The following is a 24340-nucleotide window of genomic DNA, read 5'->3' on the forward strand; positions in this document are numbered from 1 at the left end:
AGTGTCCCCTTTGGAGTGGCTATGCAGCTCCTTGCGTCTGCGGCCCTTGTATTTTAAAACTTTGCGCAGCAGGAGGGCAAAATCCGCCGAAAACGAGGACTCAGAATCTGAGGTGACCGAATCATCACCATCCTCATCCGGGGACTTAGCCCCCCCGGTGGAAGCCCCCCCTGAAGACCGTTGTTGAGGCGACAACGCGGGAGGCACGGCAGAATCCCCTGCAGGTTCCTGCCTGACTTCATGAACAGAAGCCAAGATGGCCGCCGCTCCCGCACTGAGCGGGAAGGGGTCAGCTGGCGTGACAGGAACGGCGGGAGTGCGCGACGGCGACCGCACCGACCGGGAACGGACCCCCCTGCATTTTGTAGAAGGTCCCTCCCCGCCCGGAACGCAGGCGGAACAAATTCCCTCACGGGAGAGCCGCGCGCGCGCCGAGCCGCAAGCGCGGCAAACTGTACCCCGAGGCATCCTCACAGTCGCGCGGCGAAGGAAAATTAAAAATAAAATTTAAAGCGCCGAAAAACTCCCCTCCCTCGCCGAACCGAGGACCTATTTCCCCCCGGCGAAGAAGAAAACGGAGAGCCGACACAAACAAAGAAAAAAAAAAAATAAAAATACACTTTTTTTTTTTTTTTTTTTTTTTTTAAATCAAACCTGCCGCTGTCCAGGGTCCTGGGGCTCCTGCTCCTGTTGGGGGTGAGTGAACCGGGCTCCCCGGTGTCACCCCAACGCTGCTGCTTTGGCAGTTCGGGTCCTCGACCCTCAGCAGCGGCCTCAACCAGGGGGGGATGGTCCTCTCAGAACCTTCCCACCCCCCTGGGAGGCAGGACGGACAGCTTCTTTTAAACTAGTCTAACCAAGATTAGAATCAAAAAATTTACCTTAGAAACAAACTGAGCTTAAAATTACTAAAATAACTAAAATAACCCTGACTAAACTAAATATCAGTCCTCAGGGCACCCAGAGGCTGTGACTACACCTGCACCACCTACTGGAGACAGAGTAAGACTGAGGGGCTGTGACTGGCACAGGAGCATATGTAGCTCCGCCCACAAGTTTTAATCTGTCTCCATCTACTGGTGCGGGGTCACAACCCAGGTGTCCTGGACTGATCCTGGTACGTACAGGGAATGATACATTTATATTTTTTGTTCCCGAGCAACAAATTGTTTCTTGATTCTCGGAAAAGGTTGTTACCTATTTCCTCTCCCCTAGAGAGTACTATATCTTAGGCATATTAGGGGCAGGATGGACATGTTAATGCCTTTCTTTTCTCAAGATTGATGCTTCCTTTGTTGGGCTTCTTAAAATACTGCCTCCCCACTGCACAATTTGTAGACTGCATAATATATATATATTTTTCTTCTTATGTTTTTTTTTTCACTAATATCTTTGTTTCTTTTGTTTCTGTACAAAGATGTTAATGCTTCATTATCTCAAAACTAATAAAAATTAAATTAAAAATAAAAGATACTACAAAAACATGTGATTCATCATTATGGCTACCTCAATTTAAAATATGGATGAAAAGAAATGACCTGAACCTTATTTCCTCAAAACAAAATAAATGCCATCTAGACCAGTATGCAATACTAATACGGAGGCCTAAGTCCAGAACTTGAAACAAAATGTCACGAATATGCTTCAGGGAAATCTTAAAAGCATTCTTATCCTTTTCTCCAGTGTACAGAGTATTTCCAAATTAAAAAAACAAATATTGTTAGTGATTTCTGTATATCTGAAAATGAGAAGGGTCCTAACTCTTTCACAGAATAATCCGTCCCTCTGGATCTACTCTTAACCATTTTCAGGCCACCACTCTCAAAGGAGGAAGATTTGGGTAGAAAACAGGAATACAACTTGGCACATTGGACAATGAAAGAACCAATGGGTGAGATACTAATAGAGCCATCAATTCAGAAAAATTGTAGCTGCCAGTGCCAGCCAGAGCCATAGCTAGCCTACGGCCGATATGGCCACAGCCATAGGCGCCATCCACCAGGGAGTGCCGCTGTGCTTTCACAATGTGGCTGAAAAGCCCTTTCCCCTCCTCCAGATGCAGCTCTTAGCCCTCAAGAATAGAGCTCTGCCGTTTGAGGGAAGAACTGCTGCTCTGGCTCCTGGTGCCCCCCCCAGGGCCATCTTTGAAGGCAGTGAGGGAGATGGTGGGCAGAAGCTAAATTGGGAAAGCACTGCTGCTCAGCTTAGAGGTAGCCTCAAGAATCAGTAGTTTCTCATCCATTTGGAGCAGGAAGAGCAGTGTGGTGCTCGGGCCGCAAAAAAAAAAAAAAAAAAAGCAAGCATCAGCTCCCCCCCCTCTCCTTGGCAGTCAAGTGTAGGAAGAATAGGGCAGCTAGCAGTGTTATAAAGCAAAATTGCTTACCTTGTAATAGGTGTTATCCCAGGACAGCAGGATGTAGTCCTCACATATGGGTGACATCGGTAATGGAGCCCTATGTACGGAAAACTTCTTTAAAAGTTTCTATGAAACTTTTGACTGGCACCGGAGTGCCTACTGAGCATGCCCAGCCTGCTATGATATTCCCTGCCTCAGGGGTCTCTCTTCAGTCTTGTTTTGTAGCAATAAGCGTTAGCCAAAAATAAAATAATAAAACGTATCGGACCCAACTCCGCGGGGTGGCGGGTGGGTTTCGTGAGGACTACATCCTGCTGTCCTGGGATAACACCTATTACAAGGTAAGCAATTTTGCTTTATCCCAGGACAAGCAGGATGCTAGTCCTCACATATGGGTGATTAGCAAGCTAGAGGCTGAGTCATTTTGTGCTGAAGTAACCGTAAGGTATTGTTATTGAAATGAATCAGCCGAAATCACAGCAGGTTGGATGTAGAAGGAGTTGGGATTACACTGGAAACAAGTTCTTTAAGACTGATTGTCCATAGGCTGAATCTTGTCTTCCTTCTTTGTCTAAGCAGTAGTGAGCTGCAAAGGTATGAAGAGAACTCCATGTTGCTGCTTTGCAAATGTCCAGAATAGGTACAGAGCGTAGGTGTGCTGTTGAAGTAGACATCGCTCTTATTGAGTGTGCTTTTACTCGCCCTTGAAGAGTAAGGCCTGCTTTCTCATAACAGAACTGTATGCAATCTGCTAGCGAGTTTGACAGAGTATGCTTACCCACTGCTTTACCTGGCTTGTTTGGATCATAGGAAACAAACAGCTGACTGGATTTTCTTTGGGCTGTAGTGCGGTTTAAATAGAAGGACAACGCACGCTTACAGTCCAAAGTGTGTAAGGCTCTTTCTCCTTGGTGAGAGTGAGGCCTAGGAAAGAATGTAGGTAAAACTATTGATTGGTTCAAGTGAAATTCCGTGACAACCTTGGGAAGGAATTTTGGATGTGTCCGGAGGACTACCCTGTCATGGAGGAACTTTGTAAAAGGCTCATATGTGACTAGTGCTTGTAGTTCACTGACCCTTCTGGCAGATGTAATGGCTATGAGAAATACCGTTTTCCATGTAAGGTATTTAAGGTCACAAGTATTTATGGGTTCAAAAGGAGAACGCATAAGTCTAGTTAATACTACGTTCAGATCCCATTGTATGCTTGGGGAATGAACTGGAGGTTTAATGTGAGTTAGGCCTCTCATGAATTTACTGACGAGAGGCTGTGTGGAGATAGATGCATCTCCCAGCTTGTTATAGTAAGCTGAGATTGCACTTAAGTGTACCCTTACAGATGATGTCTTAAGACCAGAGTCTGAGAGGTAGTAAAGGTAATCTAGTAGCGAGGTAGTGGGGCAAGTGAAAGGATCTAAATCTTTCTGAGTGCACCACAGCGTAAACCGTTTCCATTTGTAGGAATAATTCTTTCTTGTGGAAGGTTTACGTGCAGCTATAAGTACTTGAGATATAGCGGATGGAAGGTTGAGTGGCTGTAAGATCAAGCTTTCAACATCCATGCTGTCAGGGACAGGGATTGAAGGTTGGGATGGCGCAACTGACCCTGTTCCTGAGTTATGAGATTGGGAGCTACTCCCAGGCGAATTGGATCCCTGACTGATAGATCTAGCAGTGTGGGGAACCATACTTGTCGAGGCCAATATGGGGCTATGAGTATCATAGTTCCCTTGTCCTGTTGTAGTTTCACTAATGTTTTGGTTATGAGTGGTATCGGTGGATACGCGTATATCAGGCCTGAATTCCAATGGCGAGCAAACGCGTCCTTTGGTAGGCTGTTTTGTTGCCAGAGGAGAGAGCAGTAATTGTTCACTTTGTAGTTGAGTTGAGATGCAAAGAGATCTATCGTCGGTTGACCCCAGCGTTGGAAAATCTTGGATGCTATTGCTGGATCCAAGGACCATTCGTGCGGTTGGAACTGATGACTGAGGCGATCCGCTACTGTGTTGTGGATGCCTGCTAGGTAGGTGGCCCGTAGAAAAATTGAGTGTGTGAGGGCCCAGTCCCAAATCTGTGCTGCTTCTTGACAAAGGAGATAAGAACCTGTCCCTCCTTGTTTGTTGATGTACCACATGGCTACTGTGTTGTCCGTTTGGATCAGAACAGTCTTGTGTGATAGGCAGTCCTTGAACGCATGTAGCGCATAGCGTATAGCTCGAAGCTCTAGGAAGTTTATTTGAAAAGAGGCTTCGAGCTGAGTCCACTTGCCCTGTGTCTTTAGATGACCAATGTGTGCTCCCCAACCTAAGGTGGATGCATCTGTAGTCAAAGTCACTTGTGGAACTGGCTGCTGGAAAGGTAGGCCTTTGAGCAGGTTGTCCATTGATGTCCACCAGATGAGTGCAGATCTGAGTTCTGGTGTGATATGAATGGGAGTAGACATTGGTTGAGTGGCTTGTATCCACTGTGCTTTGAGTGTCCATTGCAGTAGGCGCATGGTCAATCTGGCCATGGGAGTGACATGAACTGTGGAAGCCATATGCCCTAGAAGAATGAGGCATTGGTGAGCGGTTACCTGGAATGGTTTGCGAAGATTGTGAGTCAACAGGACAAGTGTTTGCGCACGGTCTCTTGGAAGAAAAGCCGTTGCTAGTGTAGTGTTTAGTTCTGCACCTATGAACTGTATCAGATGAGTTGGTGAGAGATGGGATTTCTGGTAGTTGATGAGGAATCCCAAGGAGTGAAGCACTTGGATGGTGAGCTTGAGAGAAGTGAGAGCTCCTTCTTTTGACTGACTTTTGATGAGCCAATCGTCCAGATAAGGGAACACGTGCACTCTGTGCTTGTGGAGGTGTGCCACTGCTGCAGCAATGCACTTTGTGAATACTCGTGGTGCTGATGCAAGGCCGAATGGCAGCACTCTGTATTGAAAATGCTGATTTAGTATCCGAAAGCGCAGGTACTGGCGATGAGGAGGATAGATGGGGATGTGAGCGTATGCATCTTGAAGATCCAGAGAGCAGAACCAATCTCCCCTTTGAAGAAGAGGCAGAATGGTGCCTAGGGATACCATTCTGAACTTTTCCTTTCTCAGGAATTTGTTGAGATTTCTGAGGTCTAGAATGGGTCGAAGGCCTCCTGTTTTCTTTGGAATGAGGAAATATCTGGAGTAGAATCCTCTGCCCTTTTGAGGCCCAGGGACTGGTTCTATAGCCCTGGCTCTCAGAAGGGTGGATAATTCTGTTTGAAGAATTATGGAATGTTGATTTATTGTGTAAGAGTGACGTGGTGGATTTTCTTTTGGGATAGTTAAGAAATCCAGCCTGTAACCGTGAGTTATGATGGATAACACCCACTGGTCGGTGGTGATGGAGGTCCAATTGTTGTGGAAGTACTGTATGCGACCTCCTACTGGTGTTTCCTGAAACGGGTTGATGTAGCTGCTGCTCTCTGGGGCCTTTCAGAAACCAGAAGTAGTAGTTGTTTGTGGAGGTGGCTGAGGTCTTGTTGGCCTTTGCCTAGGCTGTTGGCGTTGTGTTGGGCGATTGGCCCTTGGCCTACCAGCTGGGGGATAGTACCGACGTGGACGGTAGTACGGTCGGCGAGTGTCACGTCTGGGAAATTTCCTGGAAGAAACTTGAGGTTCTGGAGGCTGAGAGGATAATTGTTTTAAGGTTTCGGTGTGGTCCCTCAAGGTTGCCACAGCTTCCTTAATCTTTTCCCCAAAGAGGTTATCCCCCAGACATGGAAGATCAGATAAATGCTCCTGAACCTCTGGGCGAAGATCCGAGGCTTTCAGCCAAGCCCATCTTCTCGCAGCTATGCCTGATGCTGATAATCTTGCTGCTGTTTCAAAGCAATCATAAGTTGCTCGAACTTCATGCTTGCCCGAGTCAAGGCCCTTGTGTATGATGTTTTGGAATGACTCCTGAAACTGTTCTGGAAGAGAAAGCGTGAGTTCCTGAACCTGTTTCCACAAGTTCCTTTGGTATTGATTTATATAAAGCTGGTAAGCAGAAATTTTTGACACCAGCATGGAACCCTGGAAAATCTTTCTTCCTAAATTGTCCAGGAATCTACTTTCCTTTCCCAGTGGTAAGGAAGCATGGGATTTTTGTCTTTTTGCCTTCTTTTGGGCAGATTCAACCACCACTGATTGGTAAGGCAGTTGAGACCTCTGGAATCCTGGAGTAGGCTGTACCAGGTACGTGGCTTCAGCCCTCTTGTTCACTGCTGGTACAGAACTTGGGTGCTCCCAAATTCTGTGCTGTAGTTCTTGAAAAACCTCATGTACCGGGATTGCCAACATTTCTTTGGGAGGGTCCACAAATTGTAGGACTTCCAAAGTTTTCTGCCTCTCATCTACTTCCGTCTGGATAGGAAAGGGGATGGTGTCTGCCATTTCCTTTACGAAATTAGTAAATGAGAGGTCTTCTGGTGGAGATTTTCTGTGGTCATCCGGCGGAGAGGGCTCTGAGAATAGTTCTTCATCCGAAGAATACTCAGAGGAAGAGTCCCCAGGATCATGATGTGGTGGCACAGGCGAGCGAGGCCTAACAGGCCTTGGTACTCCCGATGGACCTGGGACTGGGTCTAGTGGCAACTGCCTTGGTAGACCAGATGGTCCTGGAACTGGATCCTTTGGTAGTTGTTTGGTCAGAATGTCCAGAAGTGAGTCCAGTTTGTTAAATACTGGATGCAGGATGTTGACATCCCCCGGTGGAACCGGTGTTGGTGTCGCTGGCACCGAGGAAGGAATCGGTAGAGGCGTACGCGGCATCGGTGACTGTACCGGGGTAGGAATCGTCTCCGGTTCCGCTGCCATCGTCGGTGACCTCGGAATCGACGGAATGGGCATCGATGGTGATGGCATCGTCATCGATGGTGGAATCGCCTCTCGTAGCGCTTGTTGCACCGCTTGACGTATCAGGGAGTCAAGTTCCACTCTCACAGCTGGTGAAAACAGAGCAGCTGTGGAGGGAGGCGGTGGAGGCGATGCCGATACCTCCTCAGAGCCCTGAGGAGGTTCGGAACCCGGCACCGATATCGGTGGGGAACGCCCTGTAGTAGGCCTTGGAGCCTCCGTCTCCGTCCGGGTTTTCTTTGCTGGAGAGGCCGTACCTGTGGAAGTCTCTTCGGTCATTGTCTCCTGCCGCCGTTGATGGCGATGGCGATGCTTCTCCTTTTTATTTTTCGCTTCCAGCAGTTGATGCCTTCAATGATATCGACTGAGATGAAGTTCAGTCGTCTCCCGCTTCTGGATGTTTTTTCTTCAACAGAAGCTGGCGAACGGAAGCCGATGGAGAAGACTGCGTTGACGTCGATGCCCGTGGAAGTAGCTTTATGGAGAAAAGCTGCTCCATTTTCTCAGCCCTTAAACGACGACCTTTACTGGTCATTTCAGCACAAGACTTACACATTTGAATGTTGTGGTCTTTGTCTAAGCAAGAACACATTCAAAATGTGGGTCGGTAATCGACATAGTTCTTGTGCAGTTAGGGCACTTTTTGAAGCCGGAGGCCATGGCGCCGGACGGCCGTCGACGGCAAAAACCCCAGAGTTATCGCTCCCAGCCGGGAATCGATAACAGAAAAAAGTTACCGCCGGTAATAAAATCGAAAAACCCCTGCGGCTGATCAAATTTTTTCAAAATTCGTACAAGGTGAAAATCACCTCAAGACTCCTAATAGCCCGCGATGCTAACGGCTTCGCGGAAAAAAGAAGACTGAAGAGAGACCCCTGTGGCAGGGAATATCATAGCATGCTGGGCATGCTCAGTAGGCACTCCGGTGCCAGTCAAAAGTTTCATAGAAACTTTTAAAGAAGTTTTCCGTACATAGGACTCCATTACCGATGTCACCCATATGTGAGGACTAGCATCCTGCTTGTCCTGGGATAAAAGATATATCGGCTCCCCCCTCCCCTCATGACAATCAGGAAGAGGAGCAGGTCAGCTTGCGATGCCACTAACAGTATCATTAGCTTCCCACCCCCCTTGGGAACAAAAAGAGCAGTGTCCTGCACAAGTCCCAAAAAGAAACATCGGCCTCCCTCTGGCAGTCGAGCAAGAGAAGAGTGGCCTGCTGGCAGAAAGAAGCATCATCAGTCTAAACTACCTACTGCCAGGAACAGGAGCCACAAGGCCCCAGGCTAGAAGAAAAAGCAAAATTGCTTACCTTGTAATAGGTGTTATCCCAGGACAGCAGGATGTAGTCCTCACATATGGGTGACATCGGTAATGGAGCCCTATGTACGGAAAAACTTCTTTAAAAGTTTCCATGAAACTTTTGAATGGCACCGGAGTGCCTACTGAGCATGCCCAGCATGCCATGATATTCCCTGCCACAGGAGTCTCCCTTCAGTCTTGTTTTGTAGCAATAAGCGTTAGCCAAAAATAAAATAATAAAACGTATCGGACCCAACTCCGCGGGGTGGCGGGTGGGTTTCGTGAGGACTACATCCTGCTGTCCTGGGATAACACCTATTACAAGGTAAGCAATTTTGCTTTATCCCAGGACAAGCAGGATGCTAGTCCTCACATATGGGTGATTAGCAAGCTAGAGGCTGAGTCATTTTGAGGTGAGTAACAGTGAAGTATTGTTGTCGAAATGAATCAGCCGAAATCACAGCAGGTTGGATGTAGAAGGAGTTGGGATTACACTGGAAACAAGTTCTTTAAGACGGATTGTCCATAGGCTGAATCTTGTCTTCCTTCTTTGTCTAAGCAGTAGTGAGTTGCAAAGGTATGAAGAGAACTCCATGTTGCTGCTTTGCAAATGTCCAGAATAGGTACAGAGCGAAGGTGTGCTACTGAAGTTGACATCGCTCTTACTGAGTGTGCTTTTACTCGCCCTTGAAGAGTAAGGCCTGCTTTTCCATAACAAAATTGTATGCAATCTGCTAACCAGTTTGACAGAGTATGCTTACCCACTGCTTTACCTGGTTTGTTTGGATCATAGGATACAAACAGTTGACTGGATTTTCTTTGGGCTGTAGTGTGGTTTAAATAGAAGGACAACGCACGCTTACAGTCCAAAGCGTGTAAGGCTCTTTCTCCCTGGTGAGAGTGAGGCCTAGGAAAGAATGTAGGTAAAACTATTGATTGGTTCAAGTGAAATTCCGTGACAACCTTAGGAAGGAATTTTGGATGTGTCCGGAGGACTACCCTGTCATGGAGGAACTTTGTAAAAGGTTCGTATGTGACTAGTGCTTGTAATTCACTGACCCGTCTGGCTGATGTAATGGCTATGAGAAATACCATTTTCCAAGTAAGGTATTTAAGGTCACAAGTATTTATGGGTTCAAAAGGAGAACGCATAAGTCTAGTTAATACTACGTTTAGATTCCATTGTATGCTTGGGGAATGAACTGGAGGTTTAATGTGAGTTAGGCCTCTCATGAATTTACTGACGAGAGGCTGTGTGGAGATAGATGCATCTCCCAGCTTATTATGATAAGCTGAGATTGCACTTAAGTGTACCCTTACAGATGATGTCTTAAGACCACAGTCTGAGAGATGGTAAAGGTAATCTAGTAGCGAGGTAGTGGGGCAAGTGAAAGGATCTAAATCTTTCTGAGTGCACCACAATGTAAACCGTTTCCATTTGTAGGAATAATTCTTTCTAGTGGAAGGTTTACGTGATGCTATCAGCACTTGAGATATAGTGGTTGGAAGGTTGAGTGGTTGTAAGATCAAGCTTTCAACATCCATGCTGTCAGTGACAGGGATTGAAGGTTGGGATGGCGCAACTGACCCTGTTCCTGAGTTATGAGATTGGGAGCTACTCCCAGGCGAATTGGATCCCTGACTGATAGATCTAGCAGTGTGGGGAACCATACTTGTCGAGGCCAATATGGGGCTATGAGTATCATAGTCCCTTTGTCCTGTTGTAGTTTCACTAGTGTTTTGGTTATGAGAGGTATCGGTGGATACGCATATAACAGGCCTGAATTCCAATGGCGAGCAAATGCGTCCTTTGGTAGGCTGTTCTGCTGCCAGAGGAGAGAGCAGTAATTGTTCACTTTGTAGTTGAGCTGGGATGCAAAGAGATCTATCGTCGGTTGACCCCAGCATTGGAAGATCTTGGATGCTATTGCTGGATCCAAGGACCATTCGTGCGGTTGGAACTGACGACTGAGGCGATCCGCTACTGTGTTGTGGATGCCTGCTAGGTAGGTGGCCCGTAGAAGAATTGAGTGTGTCAGGGCCCAGTCCCAAATCTGTGCTGCTTCTTGACAAAGGAGGTAGGAACCTGTACCTCCCTGTTTGTTGATGTACCACATGGCTACTGTGTTGTCCGTTTGGATCAGAACAGTCTTGTGTGATAGGCAGTCCTTGAACGCATGTAGCGCATAGCGTATAGCTCGAAGCTCCAGGAAGTTTATTTGAAAAGAGGCTTCGAGCTGTGTCCACTTGCCCTGTGTCTTTAGATGACCAATGTGTGCTCCCCACCCTAAGGTGGATGCATCTGTAGTCAAAGTCACTTGTGGAACTGGTTGCTGGAAAGGTAGGCCTTTGAGCAGGTTGTTCATTGATGTCCACCAGATGAGTGCAGATCTGAGCTCTGGTGTGATATGAATGGGAGTGGACATTGGTTGAGTGGCTTGTATCCACTGTGCTTTGAGTGTCCATTGCAGTAGTCGCATGGTCAATCTGGCCATGGGAGTTACATGAACTGTAGAAGCCATGTGCCCTAGAAGAATGAGGCACTGGTGAGCTGTTACTTGAAGTTGGTTTCGCAGAGTATGAGTCAAGAGGACAAGTGTTTGAGCACGGTCTCTTGGAAGAAAAGCTGTTGCTATCGCAGTGTTCAGTTCTGCACCTATGAACTGTATAAGATGAGTTGGTGACAGATGGGATTTCTGGTAGTTGATGAGAAATCCCAAGGAGTGAAGCACTTGGATGGTGAGCTTGAGAGAAGTGAGAGCTCCTTCTTTTGATTGACTTTTGATGAGCCAATCGTCCAGATAAGGGAACACGTGCACTCTTTGCTTGTGGAGGTGTGCCACTGCTGCAGCCATGCACTTTGTGAATACTCGTGGTGCTGATGCAAGGCCGAATGGCAGCACTCTGTATTGAAAGTGCTGATTCAGTACCCGAAATCGCAGGTACTGGCGATGAGGAGGAAAGATGGGGATGTGAGCGTATGCATCTTGAAGATCCAGAGAGCAGAGCCAATCTCCCCTTTGAAGAAGAGGTAGAATGGTGCCTAGGGACACCATTCTGAATTTTTCTTTTTTGAGAAATTTGTTGAGTTTTCTGAGGTCTAGAATGGGACGAAGGCCTCCTGTTTTCTTTGGAATGAGGAAATATCTGGAGTAGAATCCTCTGCCCTTTTAAGGTCCAGGAACTGGTTCTATGGCCCTGGCTCTCAGAAGGGTGGATAATTCTGTTTGAAGAATTATGGAATGTTGATTTACTGTCCAAGATGGAAGTGGTGGGTTTTCTTTTGGGACAGTAAGGAAATCCAATCTGTAACCGTGAGTTGTGATGGATAACACCCACTGGTCGGTGGTGATGGAGGTCCAATTGCTGTGGAAGTATTGTATTCGACCTCCTACTGGTGTATTTGGGAATGGGTTGATCTGGCTGCTGCTCTCTGGGGCTTTTCAAAAACCAGATGTAGTGGCAGTTTGTGGAGGTGGTTGAGCTCTTGTAGGCCTTTGTCTAGGCTGCTGGCGTTGTGTTGGCCGGCCAGTTCTGGGCCTACTTGCTGGGGGGTAATATCGACGTGGCGGTAGTAAGGACGTCGAGTGTCACGCCTTGGAAACTTCCTTGTAGAAGGCTGAGTCTCTTGTGGTTGAGAAGATAACTATTTTAATGTTTCAGTGTGGTCCTTCAGGGTTGCCACAGCTTCTTTATCTTCTCTCCAAAAAGATTATCTCCCAAGCAAGGCAGATCTGCCAAATGTTCTTGGACCTCTGGGCGCAGATCAGAGGCCTTGAGCCATGCCCACATTCTTGCAGCAATACCAGATGCTGATAGTCGTGCAGCAGTCTCGAAACAGTCATAGGTGGCTCGGACCTCATGTTTACCTGATTCGAGGCCTTTATGAATGATGTCCTGTAAGGATTCCTGATATTGTTCAGGAAGAGAGAGAGAGAGTTCTTGAACCTGCTTCCAAAGGTTCCTTTGGTACTGGTTCATATATAGTTGATAGGATGATATCTTTGAAACTACCATTGAACCTTGATAAATTTTTCTTCCCAGGTTGTCCAGAAACTTACTCTCTTTCCCAGGTGGTACAGAGGAGTGGGACTTTTGTCTTTTCGCCGCCTTCTGGGTGGATTCGACGACCACTGATTGGTGAGGCAACTGTGTTTTCTGGAACCCTGGGATAGGTTGCACCAGGTAAGTTGCCTCTGCTCTCTTGTTTACTGCTGACACCGATCCTGGATGCTCCCAAATCCTATATTGCAGCTCCTGGAAAACTTCATGAACAGGGACTGCCAGCATTTCCTTGGGAGGGTCCACAAACTGGAGGACCTCCAAGGTCTTCTGACGTGCATCCACCTCTGTTTGAATGGGAAAGGGGATGGTGTCAGCCATCTCTTTAACAAAATTTGTGAAGGAGAGGTCCTCAGGAGGCGACTTCCTGTGGTCATCAGGCGGAGAAGGCTCTGAAAATATTTCTTCATCCGAAGAATAATCAGAACTGGTGTCCACAGGCATCTCATGTGGTGTGTGGTGAGTGATTGGCTGCATAGGGCCTGTAGGTATGCCGTATGCATAAGAAGAATAAACTCCGGGGAGAATCCTGGTCTGCCCGAGGGGGCTCCGGAGGAGGGAGAAGCCGATAGACCCTGCCCCTGCGGGCCTTGTTCCGGCAGCAAGATCGGGGGAGAAACCTCCGCAGGTTCCCTGTCCTCCAGCGCTGCCTGAGACCCCTCAGGGCGCTGGGAATGCAAAATGGCCGCCGTTCCTGCCAAGAATGGGGGAGGGGCCGGCCCGTGCCTCCAGGGCAAACAGGAAAGAAAAGAAAATTCAGCGAGGGACTGCGAGGTGCCTTCCCCCCTGGGAAGGCACCGTGCACAGATGCCCTCTCGGGAAATCCGAGACCCCGGTTCGCCGCAGGCCGAGCAACGCGACGGCCGCGGCATCGGGATCGCCATGAAAAACAACGCCGGCAGCAAAAAAAGAATAAATTAAGCCTCGGGGGGGGGGGGGGGCGCGAAAGAAACTGCCGCAGCGGGGGGGCCCGGTCGGCCAGCACTGCCCGCCGGAAGAAAATGCCGCGGGGGGGGGGCCCTCCCGGCCTTACAACCCGCCGGAGAAGTCCTCCCTGTTAGTCCCAGCAGCCCACGAGGAGCCACAAGATGGCCACCGCCGAGGGAGTAAAACACGGAGAGGAGAGGCCGGCTTCACCGGCATCCGCGAGGCACCGGAGCTGTGAAAGGAAAAACACAATCCAAAACAAGAAAGTATACAACTTACCCCGGCGCAAGCAAGGCCGCAGCACAGAGAGAGAGCAAACAAACACAGAAGTCACGCCTCCCCAAAAACTGGAACCCCCCCTATTTTTTATTTTTTTTTTTAAGTAAAGAAACTTGATCCAAAGTGAAGTAGGCAAGAGCCAGAGGGAAAGTAAGAAAGGAAAAGAATATCCTACACCAATTGGGAAAAACCCTGATTCCCCTACTCGCATCTGCTGGAGTCAGAAGATACTGAACTCCTGCAGAGGGGGCAGTAGTATATATGGTGACACCCCCTCGAGGTTTGTGCTGACTCCATCTGCTGGATTGGGGACATAACCCACTGTCTGGACTGATCCAGGTACGTACAGGGAAACAGCATTTAATCCAACAAACCAACGCAAGATTTCAGCCACAGAAGCTACAGACTGATTTGCCAGTTTGAAATATAAAGCACTATATTGCAAAATGGAAGCAGCCAGCTTTTGTGGCTTGAAATGTGTCTCCACATTCAAGACAGCATTTTCCACAGGCCTCCCCCTTTTATGATAATACAAAAGAGAAAAGAAGAAAATTGTCTTGCCTGTCTTGAGAAAACTGGGGTGACTAAGTTGATCCCTGAAGTATACCGCAAACAAAAGAAACCAAGAACACGCCATGGCATTGATTAGCAGCTGCAAAATTTGACTGATAGATAGGGATGCACTCTTTGACAATGTCCAGACAGTACTCATAGGTCTGGAAAGGAATCCTACTGCATGCATCCCTAAGAAGTGCGGTCCAGCTCAAGGTTCAACTGGTAATACCAAGAGTACCCTACAGGCCCATAAATTTGCCAGATGTGAGGGGTGGGGCTGAAATGATGGAAATCTGCCCCTCTATTGGTCAGCTTTTTCCTCACCAGTGTCACAAAATAGTGGCACTGTCCTTTGCTCAACTGTTGATTCAACAGCTGAAGGATGACATGAATCCCTATCACTCCACAGTACAACCAGAGAAAAAGAAAAGGTTTAATTTTCCAAAATAACCAGTGCAATCAGTTACAGTCATCCCCAATGAAACCAGTGCTAAACTGAGAGGAAATTAAGTCCACGCTGCTGATAGGAGGAGGAGGTGGTATAGAGCAGCTTAAGCTTTAATAGATCACAGTGGCAATTCTGGTCTTATTTTCCCCAGAGTACACCCATCAATACAGACAAATGGAAGTGCATATTAGAACAGAGGTGCTCAAACCGGTCCTATGCGCGCCCCCCCCCCCCCAAATAGTCGGGTTTTCAGGATATCCCTAATGAATATGCATGAAAAATATCTGCATACACAGGAGATATTGTATGCAAATAAATCTCATGCATATTCATTCGGGATACCATGAAAACCAAACTAGCTGGGGGGGGGGGGGGGGGGGGGGGGACGGACTGTAGGTAAAAGAGGGCAAAACAGAAAGAACAAAAGACACAGCCCTTCCCCTCAATGAGAGGCCCTTTCCTTTCTGATCTGTGTCTGTGACAACTATGTGCCACAGATAAAAGACTGCACCCTCTAGCACTGCAGATACTTACAAGGAAGCCGAGCCTGCATGTCCGGTGATAGGATGACTCTCTGCTGCATGTTGCCTGCCGCTGCAGGGAAGGTGTAACCCGGAAGCACGGCCATTGATTTCATCGCCGTACCAACCGTGCTGGGGGTCCCTGCTGCAGTACTCAGCCTGACCGTGGCTATGGTGTTTGGCTTTATGCCAGTTGCTCCCAAGGGGCTTGAGAGAGGGGAAGCGAGAGGCTGTGGCACTGCTGGCACCAGTTGGGAGGCAGACAAAACTAAGAAGAGGAGGCAGAAAAAGGAAAGGTGTCATAAAATAGCTCTTCTACAAAGTCCCTGCTGTTTTGTTCCTGTCAGATGTGTTATGGGAACACTAAGCTCTTTCATGAAGTCCATTCAGTTGCCTGGCATATTCTTTTCCCTGTTTGATCTCTGCTTCAATGCTCACCTTGTGGTGTAGATAGTACTGTGGGAACCGATGCTGTTGTTGTCATCATGGCCATTGCTGTATGGTTCTGCTGTGCTGGTGGAGGGATCAACACCTGGGATGGCTGCATGACCGTTGGAAGAAGAGATGGCAGTGGTGGTGTAGGTGGAACAGAGACACAGACAGGCACAGTAACCTCAGGCAGTGGGGGAGCTGGGAAGCTGTGCTCCAAGTCCGGAGTGGGCAGGACTGGAGCTCCGGGATGGAAGGCGGGCAGCGGCTGTGCCAATTCTGGGAGGTTTGGTGCAGGGGATGGCGTTGGTGTACGGGGACTGTTTAGTAGGACCAGAGTCCGTCCATCTGGTCTCGGAATAGGCTGGAACATCCTGTAGAAAAGACAGGGGAATTCAAGGAGATCCAGGACACTATCAAGAACACATACTGACATCTTGGTGCAAGCTGCACACACAGCTTCAGTACCGTTACCTATTGACTTTCATTTTGACAGGTTTTGGTCTGGGAGGGGGGTCAGGGTTCTCTGCAATTTCTTCAATGAGTGCTCGGGATGCCTTGTGGTTGGGAAGGAAGATGTCAGTCTCGTAGCGGGATACACGTCCTTCCATGTTGATCAGGTCGAAAACACTGAGATCCACATTCTGAAAGGACATAGGATAAAATTCAGCAAAATAGCACTTCCACCAGATTTCTTTCACCACTGTTAATGGCCTCTTTTCACTTTCCATCTACCTTCCACCACCATCACATCTTTAAACTCTATGTATAGCAAATGTTGCTTACCTGTAACACGTGTTCTCACAGGACAGAAGAATGATAGTCCTCACATATGGGTGACATCACAGGAGGAAGCCCAAACATAGAGGACTTTTGTCAAAGTTTCTAGAACTTTGACGGCCCCTACTGGGCATGCCCAGCATGGCACTAACCCTGCAGCCAGCAGGGTCCCCCTTCAGTCTTGTTTAAAAAGCTACAGGAAGTGCAGAAAAATAAAATAAGAAACGTAATGAACCCAACACCGCGGGGTGGCGTGCGGGTTTCGTGAGTACTAACATCCTGCTTGTCCTGTGAGAACACCTGTTACAGGTAAGCAACATATGCTCTCTCACAGGACAAGCAGGATGGTAGTCCTCACATGTGGGTGAGTACCAAGCTGAGGATGTCAGAGTATGCACCAAATGTACCCAAAGATGTGCAACAGGCACAACAACTAGGGTAGAATTTGGTAGAGGGTATCCTGAACCCTAACGGGCAGGCAGAAGGGTGTTGGTATGTCAAGTTGTGAATAGGTTACGCAGCACAGATTGGCCGAAGATGGAATCTTGTCTTCCGGCCTTGTCCAAGCAATAGTGGGCTGTAAAGGTATGGAGAGAACTCCAGGTAGCAACCCTGCAAATGTCAGGAAGCGGCACAGATCGTAGGTGTGCTACTGAAGTCGCCATGGCCCTCACAGAGTGTGCTTTAACACGGTCTTGAAGTGGAATGCCTGCTTGCTGATCGCAAAAGGATATGCAGTCCACTAACCAGGAGGAGAGAGTCTGCTTACCCAAAGGCTGCCCCAATTTGGTAGAATGGAAAGAGACAAACAATTGAGTGCTTTTCCTGTGGGCAGCTGTACGGTCTAGGTAGAACACTAGAGCCTGTTTACAGTCAAGGGTATGCAGAGCCTGCTCTCCTGGATTGGAATGGGGCCTGGGAAAAAAAGGTAGGTAGTATAATGGATTGATTGAGATGAAACTCTGACACTACCTTAGGCAAGAACTTAGGGTGAGTGCGGAGTACTGCCCGGTCTTGCAGAAGTTTAGTATAAGGCAGATAGGTAACTAGGGCCTGTAACTCTAACTCTGCGAGCCGAAGTGATTGACAAAAAGAAAATCACTTTCCATGTGAGATAGCAAAGTTCACAGGATTGGAGAGGCTCGAACGATGGTTTCATGAGCCTTCCTAAAACCAGGTTGAGGTCCCAAGAAGGGGCTGGAGGATGCAGTGGAGGCTTGAGGTGAAGCAAGCCCTTCAGAAAACGTGTTACAAGGGATTGAACTGATATAGGAACATCTCCAACACCTTTATGGAAGGCAGCCACCGCACTAACATGCATTCTGATGGAGGAAGTTTTTAGACCTGACCCGACAAGTGCCAGAGATAGTCCAGAAACTTCGTGATTGGAGAGGTAAAGGGGTCAAGGGATTGAGAAGAGCACCATAACTGAAACCTGTTCCATTTGTAAGAATAAGATTTTCTCGTGGAAGGCTTCCATGAAGCAATCAGGATACGGGAAACTGATTCAGAAAGGTTAAGTGGCTGAAGGATTAACCTTTCAACATCCTTGCCGTCAGGGACAAGGCTTGCAGATTGGGGTGGCGCAGGCAACCGTAGTTTTGCATAATCAGAAGCGGGTCCTTTCCCAAGGGAATGTGCCTGCGAGTGGAGAGATCCTGAAGTATTGGAAACCACACTTGCAGGCCAATTCAGTAAAGGCCGCGGGAGAGCGGATGAACGCCCGCTCTCCCGGCGCACGCACTGGCCCCTCGCCAGTGCACACGATTCAGTATTCAAATGAGGTGGTGCGGTAGAAACGGGGAAAAGGAGGCGCTAGGGACACTAGCACGTCCACAGCGCCTCCTTTTAGCCCGGAGCGGCGGCCGATAGCAGGTTTGACAGCAGATGCTCAATTTTGCCAGCATTGGTTCTCAAACCCGCTGACAGCCACAGGCTCGGAAACCGGACGCCGGCAAAACTGAGCGTCCGGTTTTTGGCCCGACAGCCGCGGGCCGAATTCAAAAACATTTTTTTTTTTTTTTAAAACTTTTTTTTACTCTTCGGGACCTCAGACTTAATATCGCCATGATATTAAGTCAGAGGGTGCACAGAAAAGCAGTTTTTACTGCTTTTCTGTGCACTTTCCCGATGCCGGAAGAAGTTAGCGCCTACCTTTGGGTCGGCACTAATTTCTGAAAGTAAAATGTGTGGCTTGGCTGCACATTTTACTTTCCGTATCTCGCGCGCATACCTAATAGGGCCATCAACATGCATTTGCATGTTGAGGGCGCTATTAGGTGCCGCGGGTTGGACTCGCGTTTTCCTCCCCTTACTGAATAAGGGGTATGGGAAAATGCGCGTCCAATAGCAGGCTAACAGTGTACTGTATCGGCCTGATGGTGAGGCCAGTAAGGTGCTATCAGGATCATGGTTCCCTTGTCCTGACATATCTTCACAAGAGTCTTTGAGAGAAGTGGAAGTGGAGGGAATGCATATAGGAGACCTGTCGCCCACGAGAGGGAAAACACATAAGAACATAAGAAAATGCCATACTGGGTCAGACCAAGGGTCCATCAAGCCCAGCATCCTGTTTCCAACAGTGGCCAATCCAGGCCATAAGAACCTGGCAAGTACCCAAAAACTAAGTCTATTCCATGTTACCATTGCTAATGGCAGTGGCTATTCTCTAAGTGAACTTAATAGTAGATAATGGACTTCTCCTCCAAGAACTTATCCAATCCTTTTTTAAACACAGCTATACTAACTGCACTAACCACATCCTCTGGCAACAAATTCCAGAGTTTAATTGTGCGTTGAGTAAAAAAGAACTTTCTCCGATTAGTTTTAAATGTGCCCCATGCTAACTTCATGGAGTGCCCCCTAGTCTTTCTACTATCCTTGGTTGTGAGTGTTGGCTGCGAGCGAGAGAGCAAAAGTTCTCTACTTTGCAGTTTTGACATGTTGCAAAGAGATCTATATGAGGGTAACCCCAATGTTGGACAATCGAGTCCGCCACTAAGGGGTTGAGAGACCACTCGTGCGGTTGAAAGGCGCGACTTAGCTTGTCTGCCAACACATTGTCCACTCCCGACAAGTAGGTGGCCCTGAGGTATATCGAATGGGAGAGGGCCTCCGCCCATATCTGCGCAGCTTCCTGGCACAGTAGGTAGGAGCCCGTCCCTCCCTGTTTGTTGATGTACCACATGGCCACCTGGTTGTCTGTCTGAATCAGGTGTCTTGGTTGGAGAGGCGATCCTGAAATACCCTGAGAGCATATCTGATTGCTCGCAGCTCCATGAAATTGATTTGGTGTTTGGCTTCCTCTGGAGACCAATTTCCTTGGGTCTGCAGATAGGCCACATGGGCTCCCCAGCTGAGATTGGAATCATCAGTGGTGAGAATTATTTGAGGATCTGGAGGCTGGAAGGGCAAGCCTTGGAGGAGATTGATCTGATTTTTCCACCAGGCGAGAGGCTGAATGAGTCGGTGACGTGGACATTGGTCGACAGGGGCTGAATGCATCGAGTCCATTGTGACCTCAGAGTCCACTACATGACTCTCATGGCTAGGCGGGCCATTGGGGTGACCTGAACTGAGGACACCTTGTGTCCTAGTAGAATGAGAAAGTGGCTTGCAGTCGTGTAGCGCTGAGACTGCAGCTGGTGTGCGAGAGAGACGAGAGTGAGAGCTCATTGTCGAGGTAGAAAAGCTTTTGCCTGCAAGGTGTCCAAGTCTGCCCCTATGAATGATAAGGTTTGAGATGGTACTAAGTAGGATTTGTTGTAGTTGACGAGAAATCTTAGCGAAATCAGGGTGTGTAAGGTAAGATGCAGGGATGACAGAGCAGTTTGCTGAGTGTGAGCCCTGATCAACCAATCGTCTCGATAGGGGTAGACGTGAACACCTTGAGTCCTGAGGAAGGCTGCAAATACGAATAGACATTTCGTGAAGTCTCGTGGTGCAGATGCGAGGCCGAATGGAAGCACTCTGTACTGATAGTGCTTGGGGGCCTACCAGAAATCTCAGGTATTTGCGATGAGATGAAGTTATCGCAATATGAGTGTATGTGTCCTGGAGGTCTAGAGAGCAGAGCCAGTCTCCTTTTTGCAGAAGAGGAAGGAGGGAACCCAAGGTTACCATCTTGAACTTTTCTTGTTGGAGGTAGTTGTTGAGGGGACGTAGGTCCAGAATTGGTCGAACGCCGCCTGATTTTGTGGGGATTAGAAAGTACCGGGAATAGAATCCTAGGCCTTGTTGGGAATAGGGTACTGGTTCTATTGCTCTGGACTGGAGAAGGAGGGAGACCTCCTGTTCCAGAAGTGGTGAGTGGTCAGATGTTCCCCACATCAGCAGAGGTGGGAAGCCCAGTGGGATGGAGAGAAAGTTCAGGTGATAACCCTGAGAGATTATGGTGAGGACCCATTGGTCTGAGGTGATTGTGTGCCACTTGTTGTGGAAATGGCACAATCGACCTCCCACTGGTATCTGAGGCAGTGGAAGCTGGCTGCTGCTCTCTATGCAGGAGTCAAAAACCGGAAGCAGGGCCCGGCTGAGGAGCTGCTTGCGGCTTTTGTTTTCGTATCTGACAAGAGACTGGGCCTTTTGGAAAGGTCTCGTGGAACGAGTCCTAGACGGTGGTGGATAGGACTTCTTTGGACGGAAGAATGACTTTTTAGTATCCTTCCTGAATGGCTGCTTGGAAGCATGCTCAGAAGGCATCAGAGAGAGCTGTCTCAGGGTCTCATGATGGTCCTTGAGTTCCGCCACCGTTCGTTGAATCTGTTCGAACAGATTGTCTCCTACACAGGGCAGGGTGGAAAATCTATCTTGCACTTCAGGGCGAAGGTCTGAAGACTTGAGCCAGGCCCATCTTCTCACCGAGATAGCAGCTGCAGATACCCTGGTAACAGTGTCAAAGATATCGTAAAATGATCTTATCTCATGCTTGCCCGCCTCAAAACCCTTGTTTACTAGGGTTTGGAGCTGATCTTGACATTGCTGAGGCAGGGAGTCTGTCAAGTCTTGTATCTGCTTAAATAAGACCCTGTTGTATTGGATAATATAGAGCTGATAAGAGGCGATTCGAGAGATGAGCATTGAGCCCTGAAGACACGGCGACCAATGGCATCCAGAAATTTTTGCTCCTTGCCTGGGGAAAGAAGTGTGTGGTTTTGATCTCTTTGCCCTCTTTTGGGCAGATTCCACGATGACAGAGTGGTGATCCAATTGAGATTTTTGAAAACCTGGGGCTGACTGTACCAAATAAGTGGTGTCAGCCTTCCTGTTGACTGGAGCAACAGAGCCAGGGTGTTCCCAGTTCTTTTTGAGGAGATCCAGAAGAACTTGGTGAATAGGGATGGAGATTATTTCCTTGGGAGCATCCAGGAATTGCCTGTCATCTTGTTCGGTCTGTAATTGGAAGGGAACCAATTCAGACATCTCCTTCACAAAGTTTATGAAGGAAAGGTCCTCTGGAAGAGAACGCTTTCTGCTTTCAGAAGTATAAGGTGGTGAAGGCAGGTCATCTGTGTCTGGTGAAGAATCATCAGTCCAGGTATCGTAGGGATTGGCATCTGCCCCTCTAGGAGCCCTAGAGGGATGGGACGATGGAATCCCTGAAGGTCCTGGTCTAGGCGTCGAAGGAATAATTGGAGGCACCGATGAAGGCATCGAAGGCATCGATGAATGGATCGGTGGCGCCGGACGTATCGGCATCAATGGCTGAGGCATCGGTAGGACTCCCGATGGAGGGATGCGGAATGGTGTATCCCCTCCCGATGACAAGGTAAGTGGAGAGGGCACCAGAGCCATCAATGACCCGGGATCCATTGGTGGAAAAGCGGCGATGAACGCTTCCATTTGAGAGCAGTGGTGCCAACGCTGCCGGAATTGGGTCAGCGGTCGAGTCCATGATCGGTACCGGTGTCGGTGCCGGAGGACTTGGAGTCGATGCATTGCCTTGTCGATGGCCTCCTGAACCAGCCAGTCCAGTTCTTCTCGGAGACCTGGAGCAAGCAGCCCCGGCTCCGGAACAGAAGAAGGAGGCAGAGGCATAGCCGGAGGGACCACCATTAATCCTATTCCCCTTTCAGGTGAGGGTTGCCTCAGTGACCCGGTCACCGAAAAGGTCGGTGCCTTTTCTGGATGGGGTTTCTTTGACGGCAGCTTGGACGATGGCGAGGTCGATGATTTTGCTCCCTCGATGGTCCAAGACTTCCGATGTCGATGGTGATGTCGCTCTCTACGATCCCCTCAGTCCTGAGGGGGAGTAGAGGGAGTTGAAGGCCGAGAAGTCATCGATGCCGGACGGTCACCGGCCGGTGGTCAATACTGGCGCGAAGTTGACGGTGCCGGTTCTGACAACGTCGATGCAATAGACGGCGTCGGGGTTTGAGCACGGAAGAGAAGTTCCATCTTCTCCATTCTGGCCTTGCGACCTTTTGGTGTCATTAGGGCACATTTGGTGCAGGTCAGGACATTGCGCTCACATCCAAGACACATTACACAGTCCTTATGAGGGTCTGTTATGGACATGGTGCGATTGCAGTCTGGGCACCGACGGAACCCCGATGCCATGGCCATGAAAAACTCAAACCGCAGTACGGTCGACGGCCAGTATGCCACGAGGGCCAAACTCGACGGGAATTGACCGAAAACGGGTAAAAGTTTACCGGAGTACCGCAGAGTCAAAAATTTGAAGGAAGGACCCCTGTGGGGTATGAAACTTTGTAATAATTCCGTGAGGAAAATTCCTGTCAGGAATCTCTGTGGAGCTCCTTAACCGCATGGCTACTGCTGCGCAGAAAAAAAAAAGACTGAAGGGGGACCCTTGCTGGCTGCAGGGTTAGTGCCATGCTGGGCATGCCCAGTAGGGGCCAGTCAAAGTTCTAGAAACTTTGACAAAAGTTTTCCGTGATTGAGCTCCATCCTGTGATGTCACCCATATGTGAGGACTACCATTCTGCTTGTCCTGTGAGAACTAATGTTCTACACCCACACCACCATCTCAAAACAGCACATGGCTCCACTTATAATATATTCATCATTTCTTATGAATATACTTTAATTTCTTCATAAGAACATAAATGCCAAGCTGGGTCAGACCACAGTTCATCAAGCCCAGCATCCTGTCTCGGACAGTGGATAATCCAGGTCGCAAGTACCCAGCAGATCCCATAAAGTAGATTCATTTCCTGTTATTCACACCCAGATATGGCAATAGCTTTCTTTAGCCTATCTAGCTAATGTTTGATCAACTTTTCCTCTAGGAACTTGTCCAAACCTCTTTTAAACCCCACTATGCTAGTTGCCTTGACCAAGTCTTCTGGAAACAGACTGCACAGCTTCTTCAGGCCTATATCCCCTCCTTCCAAAGCTCTGTCTTCCTCTCTTCCTCTCCCAGCTAGCTCTATTGGTTCGAAAGACATGCCTTGAAAGGGTCCCTTTCGAGGGCCTGCAGGATCAGTGAGGCTGTGTTGAAACAGATACCCTCAGTGATGAAGGGTGAATGAATGGGGCGAGGATCAAAGAGGTTTGGGTGATTGCACACTTTCCGCAATTGCATCAGAATGTTGATCACACTCATGAAGTGTCCGCTCACCAGGGTCTCCTTTGTTCTGAAAGACAGGTGCAAAGGCAGAAGCAATTTAACATGTTTAATTAAAGATGAAGTCCTAATTACGTAAGCAGGAACAGTTTTACATATATGGCTAAACTTTTAAGACAAGCTACAATGTAGCATTAATAGCAAAACAAAAATCCCAACAGCAACACCAGCTGCTGTGCAATATCTCAAAAGGACATAGCCAGGACCAAGTCACCCTAGTTCAGAGGAG

At 48.3% G+C, this 24340-nt stretch overlaps 1 protein-coding gene across 1 annotated transcript in view; it reads right to left on the bottom strand.

The window, feature by feature from the left end:
- Nucleotides 1–24340, bottom strand: part of SRCAP (Snf2 related CREBBP activator protein) — an 845719-nt gene that overhangs the window by 401607 nt on the left and 419772 nt on the right. The window contains 4 exon segments of the mRNA XM_029606814.1: nucleotides 15328–15582; nucleotides 15753–16117; nucleotides 16218–16387; nucleotides 23935–24121. Of these exon segments, the coding sequence (XP_029462674.1) occupies nucleotides 15328–15582; nucleotides 15753–16117; nucleotides 16218–16387; nucleotides 23935–24121 (977 nt within the window).

Source organism: Rhinatrema bivittatum, chromosome 6, assembly GCF_901001135.1.
Source record: "Rhinatrema bivittatum chromosome 6, aRhiBiv1.1, whole genome shotgun sequence".
Classification (NCBI taxonomy): domain Eukaryota; kingdom Metazoa; phylum Chordata; class Amphibia; order Gymnophiona; family Rhinatrematidae; genus Rhinatrema; species Rhinatrema bivittatum.